Source organism: Corythoichthys intestinalis, chromosome 11, assembly GCF_030265065.1.
Source record: "Corythoichthys intestinalis isolate RoL2023-P3 chromosome 11, ASM3026506v1, whole genome shotgun sequence".
NCBI classification, from domain to species: domain Eukaryota; kingdom Metazoa; phylum Chordata; class Actinopteri; order Syngnathiformes; family Syngnathidae; genus Corythoichthys; species Corythoichthys intestinalis.
The window spans coordinates 11,481,470-11,499,548 of NC_080405.1; the positions used below are offsets into that span (position 1 = coordinate 11,481,470).

The window sequence follows — 18,079 nt, forward strand, 5'->3', positions numbered from 1 at the left end:
CGGGTCAGGCCCAAAATGTCAATTATTTCCGTTCGGGTTGGGTCGGGCCGAACTTCTCTTTCACTAACTTTTTAAAAAATAAATATATATTCATATATTTATACGAGAACGATGTATGGATGTTAAACTAAGGAATACTTGTTATAAAATAAATAATTTGGATAAAACTGAGAGGGCGCTGTGCATGCCAGCGCACACGAACGCCGTGGCCCCACCTTCCTTTTAATATTCCCCTCCTGCCCTGGCGCCCTCCGCGAGTTCGCATCCTGGTATTTCCTTTTCGATATGAAGCAGCAAGAAGTGAAAAACATACTAAAAAGGGGGGAATAGAAAAGAAAAACATGAACTGCGGTAGGAGTGGGGTATGGAAAGGCTTAAAATTGATTGTTGAAGATGCTGTACAGAAACCTGTGTCGGCTTCGCTGAATGTAAATGAATGTGGCGCTTTGCTCTCATACGAGAAATAAATTTGACAAACTTTTCCACCGTTATTTCGTTGTGTAAATGAATTTATAATGATCATAAAAGTATGTAGACTATTTAAACATTGAGAAAATGTTTTTTTGTCAACTCGAAGAGATTAAAATAAATGGCAAATCCACTATACGCTTGATAGAACAGACACACAAATATAAAATATATAAATGTTTATTGAATACCCATCTCACAGTCTTGTTTAACTGGGAGAATTCGTTACATAAGACGGGCTTTAATTTCTTATCATTATGCACAGGCATCGTCACAAATGTGATAACACAAAACACAACCACGCATCGCATCCCTGCATTTCTTCCTTCTCTTGAGTCCTCACACAAAAAAAAAAAAAAACGTTGTTTTTTTTTCGGGCTCGTGCCTACAAATAAAACATATAATTTTGGGGGTTTTCGGGCTTGGGCCGGTTGGGGTCGGGCTGGATTTTTTTAGGCCCAATCTAACCTCTAGCTATCAGTCGGCATATCATCACAAATGTTATGAAAATAGTTTATATAGGTTGAAAAGTTACCTAGTGTTGCTTTAACTTGTCTTCAACACGCAAAACAAGATGGAGAAAATTATTTGACTAGATTTAAGAAAAACAGCCTGATTAAGATGTTATAAATTTGCAGTGCAGTGCTGATGCATAGAATCGCACATGGTGGAAAGGTACAGAAAACAATAAAAAGTAAATACCTCAGTCCTCCTTATTGTGATAAAGATGAGGAGGATTCAAATGTTTACAGAAAGGAGTGCAGGCACTTTGTGAATAAACCTGAAAACTACAACAGAAGATCCATGAATGAATATGTGTCATAATAATGAATGATTATATGAAAAAATATTCCATCATGACAAAAACTGTATATTTGTTACATTTTGTTCTTCGTTGTAATGTTATTATTATTGTTATTATTATTATTATTATTATTATCATCATCATCATCGTCATTACTTTATTAGTAGAAGTAAGAGGTTGACTTTACACTAGTAAAGCGCATTTTATTCACAACCCAATGTCCGTGCTCGGGTGGTTTGTTAAAGGACTACCTCTCCCACAGGGGCGAGGACTTCCTTTCCTTTGCACATGCGCAGTTGTTACATCCACTCTGGACAGCTGGAGGAGAAAATGGCAGCGCTCATGTTAGGACAGCAGGTAAGACGTTAAATGATTTCACGCATTTCATTTGTTAAACCATAGTTTGAACTATATTTTCATGTGTTTCAAAGTCATTTTAGCTGACTGTAAGTGGCATAGAAGTATTACGTTGATGTTAGATGTCACGAAAAAATACACGCGGCTTTGCACTTGAATGACTGCTAAATGCTAGCCTACCCGCTTCTATTCAGTCTACTGCGAGTTATCGCTCCAAAGTGAACAAAAAATGTTAATGCACTGACGTCCTTGATATCTTTGTTAATGTGATAATTTTCTGCTTATTTTGCTTCAGGCACGCCAGTTTAGCACGTCAGCCATAAGGCCTGCAGCTAAACTGGTCAAGGTAAATATTAATTAATCCATGATCATATTCGGTATAACTTAGAATATCTTTTAATTTTGTCTCAACTATTGGAATTTCCCTGCAGCCCCCGATCCAGGTTTATGGAGTTGAAGGTCGCTATGCCACTGCCTTGTTCTCAGCAGCTAGTAAGCAGAACAAACTGGACCAAGTCGAGAAGGAGTTGGGAAAAGTCAATGTCAGTAGTGTTTTATTAATACAAGTAGAGCTGTCATACAAAATCTGTCCGATCAATCAAAAGTTTTTCCCCCCTCAGGCCCTCATCAAGGATCCCAAACTTTCAAGTGTGGTCATGAACCCACATGTGAAGCGCAGCCTCAAGCAGAAGACTTTTCACGATGCTCTGGCAAAGGCCAAAGTGTCCCCTATCACAGTGAACCTCATCAGTGAGTTGTCGCGTAGTTAAAACTACATTTTCAGTTATGCCAGGGGTCAGAAAGTTTTTTTCACGGAGTAATCCAAAAATCCCACACTTTAAAATGTTTTTCCAAAAGAACCATACAGTGCCTCTATATATTCGACAATCCCTCATTTTTCGCGGTTAATGGGGACCAGAAACCCCCTGCGAAAAACAGCGATGTAAGATTTGCACCCCCGCAACCACCTTAAAACCAAATCAAAAGATTGATGTAAACAGTATTTATTTAAATTTTTACATTTTGTTTACTTCACTTATACTGTACAATACAGTATTTAAATCTACAGTGTATCACAAAACTGAGTACACCCCGCACGTTTCTGCAGATACTTAAGTATATCTTTTCATGGGACAACACTGACAAAATGACACTTTGACACAATAAAAAGTAGTCTGTGTACAGCTTATAAAATAGTTAATTTATTTTCCCCTCAAAATAACTCAAAATATAGCCATTAATATCCAAACCCCCTGGCAACAAAAGACAGTACACCCCTTACTAAATGAGTACATCCCTAAATGTCCAAATTGAGTACTGCTTGTCATTTTCCCTCCAAAATGTCATGTGACTCGTTACAGGAGTGTTGTCAGCATTGCTGCAGAGATTGAAGGGGTGGGGGGGTCGGCCTATTAGTGCTCAGACCATACGCCGCACTCTACATCAAATTAGTGTGCATGGCTGTCACCCCAGGAGGAAGCCTCTTCTGAAGACGGTACACAAGAAAGCCTGCAAACAATTTGCTGAAGACAACGTCAATAAAGCACATGGATTACTGGAACCATGTCCTATGGTCTGATGAGACGGGCGGGCTTTCTTGTGTACCGTCTTTGGAAGAGGCTTCCTCCTGGGGTGACAGCCATGCACACAGACTACTTTTCATTGTGTCAAAGAGTCATTTTGTCAGTGTTGTCCCATGAAAAGATATACTTAAATATCTGCAGAAATGTGAGGGGTGTACTCACTTTTGTGATACACTGTATATACAGTACCTGATACTTTCACTTTATGGGAGGGAATTTGGCACACCTTCTGCATGTTGTGGAGGTCCACCGGCGAGCAAAGTGAGCATCTAGTGGGGGTATGATGCTTTATTTGCGGTTAAAAAAATAATTAAATTCCCCGGGAGATGTTGGATATTAGGTGGTTGGGTGCTGTCAAAGCAGGTGAAAATTGTGAAAAGTACCTTGGAGGTCCTGGAGGTGTTCGGCGGAAATAGAATAGTCCATTTGCGGGCAAAAGTTGTTGAAATTCCATGGGAGGTATTGGACATTTGTAGCAGGCTTTGGCTGCTCTAAATGCCTGGTGAAAATAGTCCTTGCAGGACCTGGAGGTGTTTGGCGGGATAGAATGTCGTGTTTTCGGCTAAAATATATAAGGTTAAAATTTCCCTGGAGGTTTTAGGGTGCTCTCAATTGTGGATGCAATGTGCGCAGCCATACTGAATATACCCATTTTTGAAAAAAGCCTCTTTTATTTAGAATCAATGTTCACATTGTGCACACAAATTAGATAACAGCAAATAGAAACTGTGGCATAGCGCATATTGGTTGGAAGTGGGATAGAAAGAAGTAACAATATGCAAACTACAAGATGTTCTTTCGCTGAGTTGCGCTTGTTTACATACCAGTATGTTTTCAAAGAAATTCTATAGAAATGTACTTGTTGTTAATGTATTTTTTGATTCCTCAGATGTTCTGTCAGACAATGGTCGTCTGACCCTAACGGGTGATGTCATCAGTGCTTTCGGCAAGATGATGAGTGCACACCGTGGAGAAGTTATCTGCTCAGTAACCACTGCTCAGGTAGGTTTTGCAAATGTTCTTCCTTATTTATTGTGCTGTCTGTGAGTCTTTAGTCATAGATACATGCATGCACCTAATCCATATGTATCCATTCCAGCCTTTGGACCAAGCCAGTTTGGCTGAGCTGAAAGTCGCACTCAATGGATTTCTTCAGAAGGGTGAGACCATCAAGCTGGAAACCAAGGTAGAGTTTTAGCATTTATAATTCACCTCCTTTGTGACCATAGGTATTGAGATCAATTCCGAACCAAATTAGGAATAAAATCTGATTGCAATGATGTGGAAGTGCCAAATTTCAATATTGGTGATTAAAAAAAAATAACGCAAAAAAATTGGGACAAGTAGCAGTCAGAGGCTGGAAAAGTAAATTGCACGTTTAACAAACAGATGACTCATTCCCACTACTTAGGTTCATTGGCAACATGATTCAGTATAGGGCTTCTCAGAATGGTAGTCTCTCAGATGCCAATATCAGTAGGGATCCCCATTTTCCCTAAATGTTAAGCAGAAGATAGAGCAATGTCAGGAAGGTGCTTCCCAGCAATAAATTGTTAAGTTTGATGTGCACGTCATCTACTTTGCATAACACCATCCAAAGATTCAGAGAATCTGGAAGAATCTCTGCGCGTAAGGGTCAAGGCCCCCCAAAAAACTCCATACTAGAAGCCCGTTGTCATCAGGCTCTTAAATGGCCAACAATTGCACCACAAATAGAAACTATGGTCGGTGAACACAGTCCACCGTGCCTTCCACCTTTGCCAGCTGAAACTCTACAGCACAAAGAAGATATCTAAACAGGGCCAGAAGCGCAGGTGTTTCCCCTGGGCCAGGGGTCATCATTCAAGTTTGGAAAACTGTTCTGTGTTCAGACAAATCACGATATAACGTTATTCATGGATAACTAAAACACCATGTCACCTGGACTAAAGAGGACAAGGACAACTCAAGTTGTTATTAGTGCTCAGTTCGGAAGCCTGTATCTGTGGTGGTATGGGGTTGCCTGACTGCATTTGGCATAGGCAGCTTGCACATTAAAAATGGCACCTTCAATGTAGAAAGGTGGTACCTCAACATACGAACGCCTCGACATACGATCCGTCGACATCCGACGTAAAATTTGGCCCTTTATTTGTATCGACAAATGACGAGATGCTCGCAATGCAACCGTGTCGCGATTTCATTGTTTTCCCTCAAGATGGCAGCACGGCAGATTTTCTTGTGAGAGAAATCAACATGGGTCCCCAGAAGGTTTGTACAGGTGGTGAAAAAAGGAAAAAGGTGACGCTTACATTGAAATTAAGATGGAAATGATAGAATAATAAAAGCGTTGTGTGCACGTCAGTTAACTGGCTCGACAATACGACCGGAATACTGGTATGTCTACGATCTCAACGGTCCGCCTCTGTTCGCCTGTCTTTATAATGTGATTTTTTTTTTTTTTTTTTAAACATAGACAAGGAAGTCGCCAACTTCGTCAGGTTTTTAATCATTTATTTCAGAACTTGTGCAACACAACACGGTTACTGTCCGCTGTAGCCGACGCCAACAACAGAATATGAAAAGTAAAAATTTCCTACTCCTCCGTACCTCTCTCATCCTCTCGTCAGTCACACGGTGCCTTCAGAAACAGCATGCAAAACACAACTGCCGTATTAGAACCTGATTCATTACATTATTATTATTATTATAATAATAATAATTGTAATTATTCCAATTTTAGTTCTAATTAATGTGTTTTTCTATGTTTAATTGCTATATGTCATTGTATCTGCAGTATTTATAAAGGATTAAGTGTAGGTTTATGGGCTGTGGAATGAATCGATCAAATTTTAATGTATTGTTATGGGGAAATCCCGTTCGAAATATGACCAGTTTGACTTACAAACCAGGTCCTGCTCCCATTCAGACGTTGTCTCCTTCAGAGAAGACCTTGTATTTTGCAACATGATAAAGCCTTCTCTTCTCGGTCACCAGATGTTTGCAGACTGTTGTAAGAAGGGACGCCTCACAGTGGTTCGAAAATGGCATTGTCACAACTTTTTCAGAGGCCACCCCACTTAATTTATAATTTTTTGGGGACCTGTCATATAGGTTTTATTATTAATAAAATATTGAAATTTCAAATGTCAACATCATTGCATTCATTCTTCAAACCTTTTCTTATATCCCAGGCAATAGTATAAAAGAAAAGGTTTGATGAATTTATAAGTGTAGGCAAAATGAACTCTATACAACTATCATTGCATTCAGTTTTTATTCACAATTTGTATAGTGTACCTTTTTGGGAATCTGGTTTGTATTATAGAACATTTTTCACAACGTGGTAACTACTCAACCTATCAGTCATCCACCACCCGGACAGTTCTTGAGAACATGAACATTGTTAACCCACTCCGCTCTCATATATCTCAATTTTAAATATTACTCAAAACGTAATAACATCTTGTTATTCTTCATCACTGACAATTGTTTTAGGATTTTATTTACCTGACATGTTTCGGCGACTACTTCGGTCTTAATCAGTGTCACTGGTGTTGGTGTGATGCGTCTTTATCACCTGATGGAGTAGGGCGTGACTCACCTGTCAGATTTGACAGGTGAGTCACACACTCTGCTGACCATTCACTCCTCCAGGATGCTGGTCCAATTAGTACAGAGCATGTAAGCCCCCTCGTCCCTGTTGATAGTCCTCAGGCCCCGCAGGTGAAAAAAAAAAAAAAACCTAAAACAATTGTCTGTGATAAACGAAAAACCCAACTAAAAATTAATTTCCCCATATTACTATGGGCATGACGACGATAGGTAGGGATGGGAATTGATAGGATTTTTACGAGTCTGATTCCACTATCGATATTGCTTAACGATTCGATTCTAATTTGGGGAAAAAGAACAATCATTTTGATTGGCATCGAGTTTGTTTAATCAGAAGTTACAACCTTACAAACTCACAACGAGTTCAAAAGAGGCCCAAAGCCTCAAAGTTAACTGTGGCATTATTTAACTGTGGCAAATACACAGGAATGTGTAACATTTTACTGAATTCGGTTAGGCAGGTGATAGTTGAGAGACTGGCCCAGCTTGCTCAGAGAAATTAAAAAAACAACAACTCCTTTTTAAAAGGACATATGAGCTGATAGCACTCAAAATAATAATAAAAAAAGATAAATACTGTCAAATACAACAGAACAGTGTGTAGTGCAGATATGCTAAATTAACAATTCTTTTGCAGAAAAATAAGCAGGTCTGCTTTTTCAGGAAGAATACGCGATCTTTCTGGACTTATGGTGTCTCCAGCAGTGGAGAACACAGAAGTTACGTGACGTAATTCGTGCTGGTTGGAAGTGATAAGAGAATTGTTGGATAAACTGCCAAACGATTCCATAGAATTGAAACACACGGATCCGGTTCTCTATAGGAACCGGTTCTCGATTCCCCTCCCTAACGATAGGGCAATTTCTTGAAATGTTAAAATTCTCCTTTAACATACTTCGTATATTTCCTTTTGCTCCCACATTGTGAGATATTTATTATGTTTGGGCAATGATAGAACCTGTGCGGTACTACTAATTTTTTTCCTCGACCAGCGTGTGTTCATGTTTCGATTGTCCGGCAAGAAAACAAATGATATCCTGTATTGTCATGCTACCAAATTTCATTTAGTTATCTTTCCCCCGAAAATCTGAATAGATCAATTTGTGAATTCTAAACAGTATACATGGGTGTCCAATGTATTCTCAATTCACCGATGGGTGTATGTGCCTTTGTATTTGATTTTGAAGTCAGATAAAATATATTTTTTTTATGTTGTGAATTGTGCTCATTTCAGGATTAAAATAAGGGTTTAGCACAACCTTTTTATATTGTGCCACTAGGATTGTGGAGTGATAACAAATGACCTAAAATCACTTAAAATGTCCTCTTTACAGTCCGATCCTTCAATCCTTGGCGGCATGGTCGTCAGTATCGGGGACAGATACGTGGACATGTCCACAAAGACGAAGATACAGAAGCTCACCAAACTGATGAGAGAATCCTAAATCCTGTGGACTTCATCTTCGATCTGTTTAGATATATACAAGTGGGGCGTTGTGGAAAACGCCTGTCAATGTACATTGCTGCATGTTCTACCGTTGAGCTTGCTCCAGAAGTCTGTCTGAACTCTGTTCATTTGGATGTTAATAAAACCTCAATAATATGCCTGTGTTTACTTGTTGTACAGTGTGGCTACATTTTGAGAGCTTTCACAAACACACACAACTGTGGGGGTCTAGTAGAACTGACATTTATCCTTTAGTTGTGACAATGATATTTTAACGGACATTAACGTATTAACTTTTTGTTTTTTAATGTGGCTCGTGTTTCAAAACGGCATCGAACGCTAATACGTTTTTACAGTTTTAATCAAACTCGTAAACTTAGTACAGTAAAAACGCCAAAATAGTGTAGCGTGTAAAGTAACAAAATCAAAAATGCATCAAACAATGCAATTTTGCAAATTCCTTTGACGATCCATTTTTCCAATGGTGATCCTCCCGGAAGTGTGACGTCGAGAACTGTGCGCATGCGTCGTTTATCCATCTTGCTACATAGATTTTTTTTTCCCAGGCGAAAATGGCTTCCTGTCTCATCTCGCCCACTGTTTGAAGGATTAAAGAAACTGCCATCGCTTGCCCTTATTTGCAGATTTTTGGGCGTGCTTTGCAGACATGAAAGTTGTGAAACAAATAATACTAAGATTTTGTCGCCTGTTCTCCCAAGACTGAGGTACGTGAGGTCGTTTCAGCTAATCTAGGTTAACATTTCTTTCAGAAAACTACGTTACTTGTATATGCGTGCTATGCCGATTTGAGTTGTCGAAAATGGTTGTTGCAGCGTTAAAATCATTTCGTTTTGACAGAAATAAAACGGATTTGTGTGTAACATCAGTCTGTGTTATTTTGGGTGCCCCCACTACCTCCCTAACAGAAAATGATGCATCAAGTGACCTGTAGCAGCAGCAGCAGCAGTAGTGACTTCTGTATGAGTGGACCTGCAGACGACTGTCATCCGACAAGCCGTTTTGATCTATGCAACCTCCAATCTAACAAGTTCTACCCCTGCTCCCCAGCAAACTCTGGCTTGCACCTTTCATTTGCAGGCCTGGCTCCATTGCCACAGAACATGCACAAGGTGATGGCAGGTCAGACACAGGAGACCCAAAACGCCTTTCAACTTCAGCCGTTGACTGTCGATAGCGTTGAGGTTGTAGGGCCTGAAGGTACCAAGAAAGGTTCAAGCAAAGTGAAGTCTGGAAGGAGAGGCAGACCACTGGGGACCACCAAATTGGCTGGTTATCGCACAAGTACTGGACGTCCACCTGGGACAACAAGAGCTGCCGGTTTTAAAACCAGCCCGGGCAGGCCTCTCGGGACCACCAAAGCAGCCGGCTACAAAGTGAGCCCCGGCAGGCCCCCCGGTAGCGTCAAGAGTCTGGCGAGGCTCAAAGAACAGGAAAGTGTGGGTGATGTGCCCAAGAAACTCGATTTCAGTGCAACCAAACTGGACTTCACTGGCTGTGATATTCCGCTGCTTGCCTATGCCATGGTGGAGAAAAGAGACTTGTGCGAGTCTCTCGTTAAAGCAGATGAAACCAGTTCATAATGTCGGCGTTTTGAGGGGGAAAAGATGGCACTCAGCCAAGCACTTGTCTGATTTTTTTCTGACTTTATTTTAAATGTACAGTATCATCAATGTCAACAAATTACCTTTCACTGAAATGCATTTTGCAGAAAATCATGCATGTTATATCATTTTGGTTGTTAAAAAAAGGCTTTGTTGTGATGTAATCCTTCCTTGACAGTATCATGTACAATTTTTTACAGTAGTAATTCAAGTATTTTGTGATAAGCAGACAATCACATCCATGCGTCTGTGTTGATGTAAAAATGTGTCATTTACTTGTTTAAATAATCATGTTTTTTTTCTTGTAAAGATGGGACCTTCGGTACAGTTGGTTCAATTGTGAACGTTTTAATAGTATTGTTTATGATACATGTAGAGTGTCATAAACTACATTGGAATAATTGGTTGAATACATTATTGCAGTTGTTGGGAAAGCCAGCATTACCATGTGTGTCAGACTGAAAGCGTTTATCAATCCTGACTTACTTTTCACTATGTCTTGTACCCGTATTGCTTGCCGAAAGCATGTTCTTGCACATTGTTGGGAAAAAACAATAAAATTGTATTGCTTCATACATTTTCCGCACCGTTTATCCCAGTAGGTTAAAGGGAAAGATGACACGTACAGTGGGGAGAACAAGTATTTGATACACTGCCACTGTATATCACTTCCATCCCATCAGAATGTTGTTGAATAAATTGAAAAAAAAAAGACATTTTTATGACTCGTAATAGTGGATAAAATTGTGAATAAAAGCCAGGAAGTGGCCATTGACATGGAGGCAGACACTTGATCAATGCGGTAATATTTTGGCCAATCAAATGTGGTATCCCAAATTCACTGCCCTTCCTTGTTATGAGTCAGTGTGTATGTAGTTGGGTATAACTGACATCACAAAATGGCCGCGCCTGTCAGTGGTGTCATATATATGACACTTTTTTTTTGTTTTGTTTAAACATTATTTTCTCCATGATCTGAGTTCTAAGAAATTCACCATTTACATACTTAATCCTTTCATGCACAAATTTTGTTTTTTATGTTTAACCCTTACATGTCACTCATTTAATTAATTGGCTGCCACTGACAGAACGAGACGTCCAAACCATTTTGACAGGAAGGGGACAAATGAGCGAACGTTCGTTCCAGTCAAATTGGATTGGTCGTCTGACGCTGTCATTGGCACTGAAGCACATTCATTCACAGCCCGTCTTGAGTTAAATGCTATGAAAAACAATACACTTTCAAGTGTTACTCGGGGCCGTAACCAGTATTTCTGTTTTATTCATTTAAGTTGTACTTTTTTAAAAACTTTGTGTTCAATTGTAAATGTATTTTTGATGATAAAAATATCCGATTAATAATGACAATAATTTCTAATATTTTAAAAATATTAATATATCATGATATAAGTAAAGGGGTTAAAGGTCTTGAGTGTAGGGCTGCAGCTATCAATTCTTTTAGTAGTAGATTAATCGATTAACTAGTTCGAATAATCGAGTAATCGGATAAGGAACATAGAAAATTAAAATACCTGTGCTGAGCCTCAAACGGTATGAAAAAATAAATGAAGATCTAAGTATAACAAAAGAAGAATCGGCTAAATTACATAGCAAAAGTCCGCTAGCTTAAATGGTATAAAATGCTAACTTTTTTTTTTAACAATGCTCTTAACAAATGGTTCAAACACATATTCCCACAAAAAAACGGCTAGATATACCAATAAACTAAATTACGAATACATTAAAAAAAACATTAGCTCAAACAAAAACTTAGTTTATGTTGTTCTTAACAGGGAGCGGCTGGATTCAGCCATGTGAAATGAGTTATGTCATATTCACTGTCGCCACTAGAGGGCGGTGTAAAAACCCAAATCAATAAAATAAAATGCAAACACTTAATGAACAAACCATCACAACGCCACGTTAATTGTAATAGAATAGTCGAAGCAGCAAAATTTAATTTGAATCTTTTTGTAATTGTATTACTCGAGTTAATCGATTAATTGTTGCAGCAGAACTGAAGTGTAAACTTTTGAATAGCTGTCCACTGTAGTAACCAGTCCTTAAAAGGGTTATGGTTCGAGCAACCATCTTTTACATGAAGGTCATTTTTAAAATGGTTTTCTTTCCCGTTAAATCAAAGGCGTAATTCACATAGTATACACTAGAGGGCGCACGTGTCCAAATAGAGCAATTAACCTGTAAAAATAAACACTTTTATTTCTCTCAATGAAATAGCAACACATTCATATTTTTTTGTAATATCGCACACAAAGTGGTTGTGCTGTGAGTGAAAATAGAAACGATAAAAGGTTCCACTGAGGGTTTTAACAGTACTCGAGCGAGGAGAGTAAACTGCTCCTGTTTTTCCAAAATGTTTCATCCATTAACACGTGAGTAAACGTAAAAAAATGTTTTTGGTGCTTAAACCTCAAATCTCATACGAGTTATGTCGGTGTGGCGTCAAGACGTCGTGAACAGCTGGGCTGTCTTTGTCTCATTCTTTGGCCCGCCGGTCTTTTGTACTGCAAAGTCGGAAGGGGTGTTCAAGTCCCCGCTTGTGTCGGTAATAATAATAATGCGAGGTGAACATTTTCATCGTAATAAACGTGAACTTTCAGTACGAGGTCGTGTTTTTTCCAATTTGAACTTAAGCGGCCTCCCTCCTCCTCCTCACGTCGTGCTGAGAAAGCAACATGGCCGACCGTGATTGTAGAAGTGCACACACGGGCCCACCGCAGACAGTACGCCCTGTGTTAAATAGCCATTCATGTATTACTTTATTGACTCTTATGCCAGTGTTGTGTCACGATAGTTCACCTTGGGGCGCGCACGAGTCAGACTTTTGTACGTGCGCGCGCGTCGGGAGACTGGGGTGTCACGGCCTGTGCAGACTGGGGGGTTGGGTGGTAGTGGCGGTGCCGAGCCGATTGGCTGCAGCTCACCAACACACTCGCTCGCTCTACTCAGGGCTTGTTTCAACACAAACCGGAGGCCAACCAAGCGGGATCATGTAGTCAATAAGCTAGCAGGAGTGCCAGAGGGGGAACCGCCGATGCCTCGCTGACACACGCTAGTCGTCATGGAGCTCGCTTGGCGTTGATCAGAAAGTGCCACTTTTGTGTTCTATTACAGTGGTTGCGCGGAGAAGGCCGCCTGTGCAGAGAATGAGCGCCTTGCCTCGGCCTGCTGCTGGGATTGTGCACATCTGCGCACCAACACTTGCTTTGTGCCTCGTGATCACGTATCCGTTGTTGGTTTTAGAGTGACCGACCAGCACATGGTGAGTTTTTCACCCCCTCCACGCGAGCTTGATGTTTGGGAGTTGATTATAGCTTCCTACATCTGTCTTCTCCAATGTGTGTGTGTGTTTGTGAACTGGTTCAGTGTCACCACCTCCTTGCAGTACAACCTCCTCCGCCATAGCAATGGCCCTCAGCAGTCAGTTCAAGCGGTGTTACTGTGCCAGATTTTTATGAATGAAATGTGAGAACTGAAGTGGGGTTTTGTTGTGACCCGCCTCCTGCGTGGAGGCCACTTCTTGAAATCAGACGTCGGGGAAAACTTTAATACCAGTCGTGTTTAAGAAGTTCTGCAATGATTTGTTCAATTTTTGTCAGCTATTTTCAGCATTATTATAGGAATTTCAACATTGGCAAGGGCGTAGATTTGGTCTCAACATTGGCAGGGACGATATAAAAGCATAACCTGCATATACACTTTTTTGCTGGGGACGGGACATTAATAAAACAGATTATTGGGTCAGGACTACATTTGTCAAGAAGTATATGTATTGGTTCAGGTGATAGTTCAATTAAAACCTTTGTTTGCAAAAACTACTAAATAAACATTTTGAAAACTTCTAGAATAAATGTCTGGATTTTATTAGCAAATTGAAGCAGCAATATTTGAACATAAATTATATAAAATACTTGTTAATAATCTTCTTTATAAACTTTCCAGAAATGCAAAAAATAAACATTAGTCACTCAACATTGTCTATCTAAATAAAGAAATTAAATATAACTGAAAAAATGTCTTATTCAGAGAATAAAAAAATGGAGCCTTCCTTCAGGTAAAACACTATTGCTTTTTTCCACAAGCACAGCCAAACTTTTTTGAAAAAATGAAAGCTGCAGTGGCTGCTGCTGGCCGAATTTTTTTTCTAATATCCCTCCCCTTTGAAGGTGGTGGAGGTGGCGGCATCTTGTTGACATATGTTTCTGTCAGAGCTTTGAGTGCATGTGTGTGTACTGTGTGGAGGGGCAATGGGGGGGGGGGGGGGGGGGCAAGTCATCAGCCAATCAAACGCGCGTTTGAGGGAAAAAATGGACCGTCACATTCAGCAAGTGAAAAGGGATAAATGTAAGTCTGAACTTAATGAAAACAAATCACTTAATAATCTATCCTGACAACATACGGGAAGACAATCTAAATATTCTATATAACTCATTACATAATGCAAATAAGGTTGCTTAAAGATTGGTTGGGACAATTTGAGCTTCCTGAAAAGTTGGTAGTGTTATTTCCCTCCCGTCCCTATGCAAACCTACGCCCTTGGATTCAAACCATTGTTTTCAAAAACTACTAAAGAAACATTTTGAAGTGCAAGTCCCTTTATAAAAAAAGGGGGAACTGGGACACCCTTAGACTCAAACTAAAGTACTGAAACATAAAAGTGATTGGGAAAAAAATTATGAAAAAAATCTGAGTTATCCAAGGACCAATCGACATCTGAGGCATACTACAATACCCCGAGACTCAAACCAAAGTACTTTAAAAAAATTCTGATGTGTGCTTGCATTTCACAAATTTTTTTTCATGTCAGTTCATGTTCATGTAAGTATCCCCGGGAAGTGGAACCATTCTTGGATAGCCCCCCGTATTTTTAATAAAGGGACTTGCACTCTGAAGCCACCGCATTGCATTACCGTAATGCACATAATGAAAACAATGATCCAAATGAGCGATGGCTAGCTTGACTTCCTTGTGGAAGCTGGCCTGACCGGAGTAGTTTTGCAGGTTAGCAAGTTCACACATTTTCATGTAATGCTAACTCTGATGCAGGTCGAACTTTAAGTAGCAAGATTAGTGTTGTTTCCCCCATCTCCACAACATTGACGTCTTTTTACATTACTTAAAGTGGCTGCTGCTGGCCAAAAAAAAATCTAATATCCCTCCTCTTAAAAGGGCGCGGAGGAGGCTGCATGTTGTCGACGTGAATCTGTCCGGGCTGTGTGTGTGGGTGTGTGTGTGTATGTAGGGTGGGATCTGGTCAAATCATCAGCCAATCAAACGTGCCGTTGAGGGGAAAAACAGATCAGCACATTCAGCAAGTGAAAAGGGATAAATGTTAGTCCGAACATAATGAAAATAATTCACTTAATAATGGTAGGGTCTATTCCAGGGTTCACTAAATCCGGACCTCGGAGCCACTTTTCCTGTCGTGTTTTCCATGTCTCCCTCCTCTAACACACCTGAACCAAATAATCAGGATCATTATCAGGCTTCTGGAGAGATTGCTGATGACATATTCATTTGATTCAGGTGTGTTAGGGGAGACAGACGTAGAAAACACGACAGGATTGATGGCATCGAGGTCCAGATTTAGTGAACCCTGGTCTATTCTATCCTTACAACATATGGGAAGACAATCTAAATGACCCATATAACTGAAGTCATTATATAATGCAAATACGGTTGCTTAAAAGTTGGTAGCTACAATTTGAGCATCCTGAAAATTAGGTAGTGTTTTGTCCTAACCGTCCCTATGCAAACCTGTGCCCTTACTGCCTGCCAGTGGCAACGATAGATGTCCAATTAATTTAAGGTGGGAGGGTTGGCAGTGGATGCTTATCTTGCAATCACATCAATGCTGCTAGACGTCCAAGGCATTTTGACTGGGAGATATGGCAGCTAATGACCGTTAACTTGGCAATGGGTTAACTGCTTTTCCTAATTAGTCAACATGTTAGTGTGCTGGAGCGTACACCAGCAAACTTTGGGCGAGGCGAGGGGCAATGGTTGCCAAACAGTACATAAAGTGAAATCCACCGCTAAGTTTAAGTGTACATCTATTCTGTAACCAGACACAGTGCAGTTCAGCTTCTGGCTAGAAGATATGACTAGTCATAAATAGACCCAGTGCCAATATTAACTCTTTATAGGGAATGTTACTTTTTTGGTAATTAAAATAAAATTACCTCAAAAACTTAACATATACCAAATGTTAATATGGTGGCCTACAAGACCACAAATATTATGTCCACATATGTGGACACTAGCTGTAGATTACAGTATATACATATATACTCTAAAGTTGATTTTTTTTTTCATAGTATTTGACTGATTGCTTGCTATTTAAATATTAGACTTCACATTCATCTAAACTGGGAGGATTTCCTGTAGATCAGGGGTGGACAAACAGGTCGTCGAGGGCCGCAGTGGGTCCTGGTCTTTGTTCCAACTGATTCAGCACACACAGTATAACCAATGAGGTTTCAGTGGAAACAAGGAGCACCTGACTGCAATCAACTGATTGCACTTGTAAAAAAACAGATTGGTGAAAAGCTGTCCTCATGATGGGTATGAACAAAAACCCGCACCCACTGCGGCCCTTTGTGGAATAGTTTGCCCACCCCTGCTGTAGATGCTCATGTTTCAGTGCCATTATTTTAACTGGGAGGCCTGGCAGCGATTATTCAAAATGCATTGGATGTCCAGGGTCGTCAAAAGCAGCCAATCAGTTAAATGAGTCCCCTGTAAACAGTTAATGTTGTTATCAGATAAATAATTCAGATGAGTCAACCTGTTACTGTTGCTATCCATCTATATTTCCTAACAGGATTAGTGTACAAAAGATTAATGTTGCCTTTCCTGAAAATAAAATAATTAGGCTGTTGCTTACAGTATTTTAAATTCATATGGTTTCATTATCATGACTGCTGCTTTGAAGGCAAAAACAAATTTGACGTATAGTAGGCTCCCCACCAATGCTCTGTATTTACAATATTACCCGGCTTTCTTTTCCTTCACTTTTAATGAACATAAGACTAAAACTGCCATTTGTATTTCCTTGGCAGGGGCGAGCCATGACAACATGAGTCAGTCGTACAGGCCGACTTTTCGCTCAGCATTTGGCTCTCCCAGCCAGCAGGAGCTGAGGCCCCACAATGGCCTCTTGGGCACCTCCTACAGAAGGCAGTTCGGCATGGCGAAGCTTGGATCAGAGCAGCCATCGGTGTCCGACTGTTACAGCCCATTGAAGACGCTGCGTGGCTTCAACTATGTTGTCAAAAAGGCTAACCTCCATGCCAGGAACCACTTACGTGCTTCAAGCCCAATCAGGGATGTTGACGACGAGGGGCTTGAGCCACCGTCTGGCCTACTTCCTGCCTCGCCGTGCAACGATGACACAAACTCATTTGAATCCCTGCCACCCTTCATCAGGAATGGCTTCCCCTCTCACAGTCCGGACAGCTTAGAGCATTATTCTCCTGCCTCAGATGGCTATCTGCATTTTGGAGCGACTTTGTTTGACAGCAGTGCCACAAAAGAGCAACAACAGGATCATGCTGCTTACAAACAGAGCGAGGCCTTCACCCCTTATCACCGGACTTGGGGACGTACTGTTAAAGGCTCTCAAGCCACAGCCATTTCAGGCTCAGAGAAAAGGACGTGCCAACCTAATGTTTTTAATCTGATGTCTAAAACTATATCGGAACTCCACCCTACTCTGAGCCCCAGCGCACTGCCTGATATTACCACGAGAGATGGGTGGAGCATGGACGAGGAATCGGAAAGTGATGGAGAACTTGCCTGTACTGATCCTGGGCTGATTTCGCCATCTGGCACGAACTCTGATGTAAGTTGCAAGCACTGTAAATGTTATTCAGCACCTGAGAAAAAAAAGACACGGCTAGTACAGTGGTATGAAAAAGTATCTGCTCCTTATGGAATTTCTCACATTTTTGCTTAAAAGTACCATCAAATGTGATCTGAACTTTGTCAAAATCACACAGATTTAAAAACAGTCTGCTTTAACTAAAACCATCCAAACATTTATAGGTTTTCATATTTTAATGAGGATAGCATGCAAACAATGACAGAAGGGGGAAAAATAAGTAAGTGAACCCTCTGCCTAAGGAGACGTAAGAGCAATTGAAACTAATTTTTACCATACAATTTAAGTCAGGTGTGTGCC

The 18,079-nt window shown here is 40.3% G+C and overlaps 3 protein-coding genes across 3 annotated transcripts in view; all 3 read left to right on the forward strand.

Moving 5' to 3' along the window:
• The first annotated feature begins 1,523 nt into the window (after positions 1–1,523).
• On the forward strand, positions 1,524–8,422 carry atp5po (ATP synthase peripheral stalk subunit OSCP). The gene is made up of 7 exons (XM_057850370.1): positions 1,524–1,630; positions 1,926–1,976; positions 2,062–2,172; positions 2,251–2,380; positions 4,103–4,215; positions 4,313–4,399; positions 8,142–8,422. The coding sequence occupies exons 1-7, from the start codon at positions 1,562–1,564 to the stop codon at positions 8,250–8,252; spliced, it is 672 nt and encodes a 223-aa protein (XP_057706353.1). The 5' UTR covers positions 1,524–1,561; the 3' UTR covers positions 8,253–8,422.
• A 376-nt stretch (positions 8,423–8,798) lies between these two features.
• Positions 8,799–10,449, forward strand: LOC130924053 (UPF0461 protein C5orf24 homolog). Its single transcript, XM_057850371.1, has 2 exons — positions 8,799–8,979; positions 9,181–10,449. Exon 2 carries the CDS (start codon positions 9,184–9,186, stop codon positions 9,853–9,855), a length of 672 nt encoding a protein of 223 aa, XP_057706354.1. The 5' UTR covers positions 8,799–8,979; positions 9,181–9,183; the 3' UTR covers positions 9,856–10,449.
• Positions 10,450–12,118: 1,669 nt separating this feature from the next.
• nsd1a (nuclear receptor binding SET domain protein 1a) overlaps positions 12,119–18,079 on the forward strand; it is a 50,881-nt gene continuing 44,920 nt past the window's right edge. Inside the window, exons 1-3 of the mRNA XM_057850347.1 lie at positions 12,119–12,269; positions 13,012–13,159; positions 16,959–17,740. Of these exons, the coding sequence (XP_057706330.1) occupies positions 16,976–17,740 (765 nt within the window). The 5' untranslated portion in view covers positions 12,119–12,269; positions 13,012–13,159; positions 16,959–16,975. The remainder of the gene's footprint in view (positions 12,270–13,011; positions 13,160–16,958; positions 17,741–18,079) is intronic.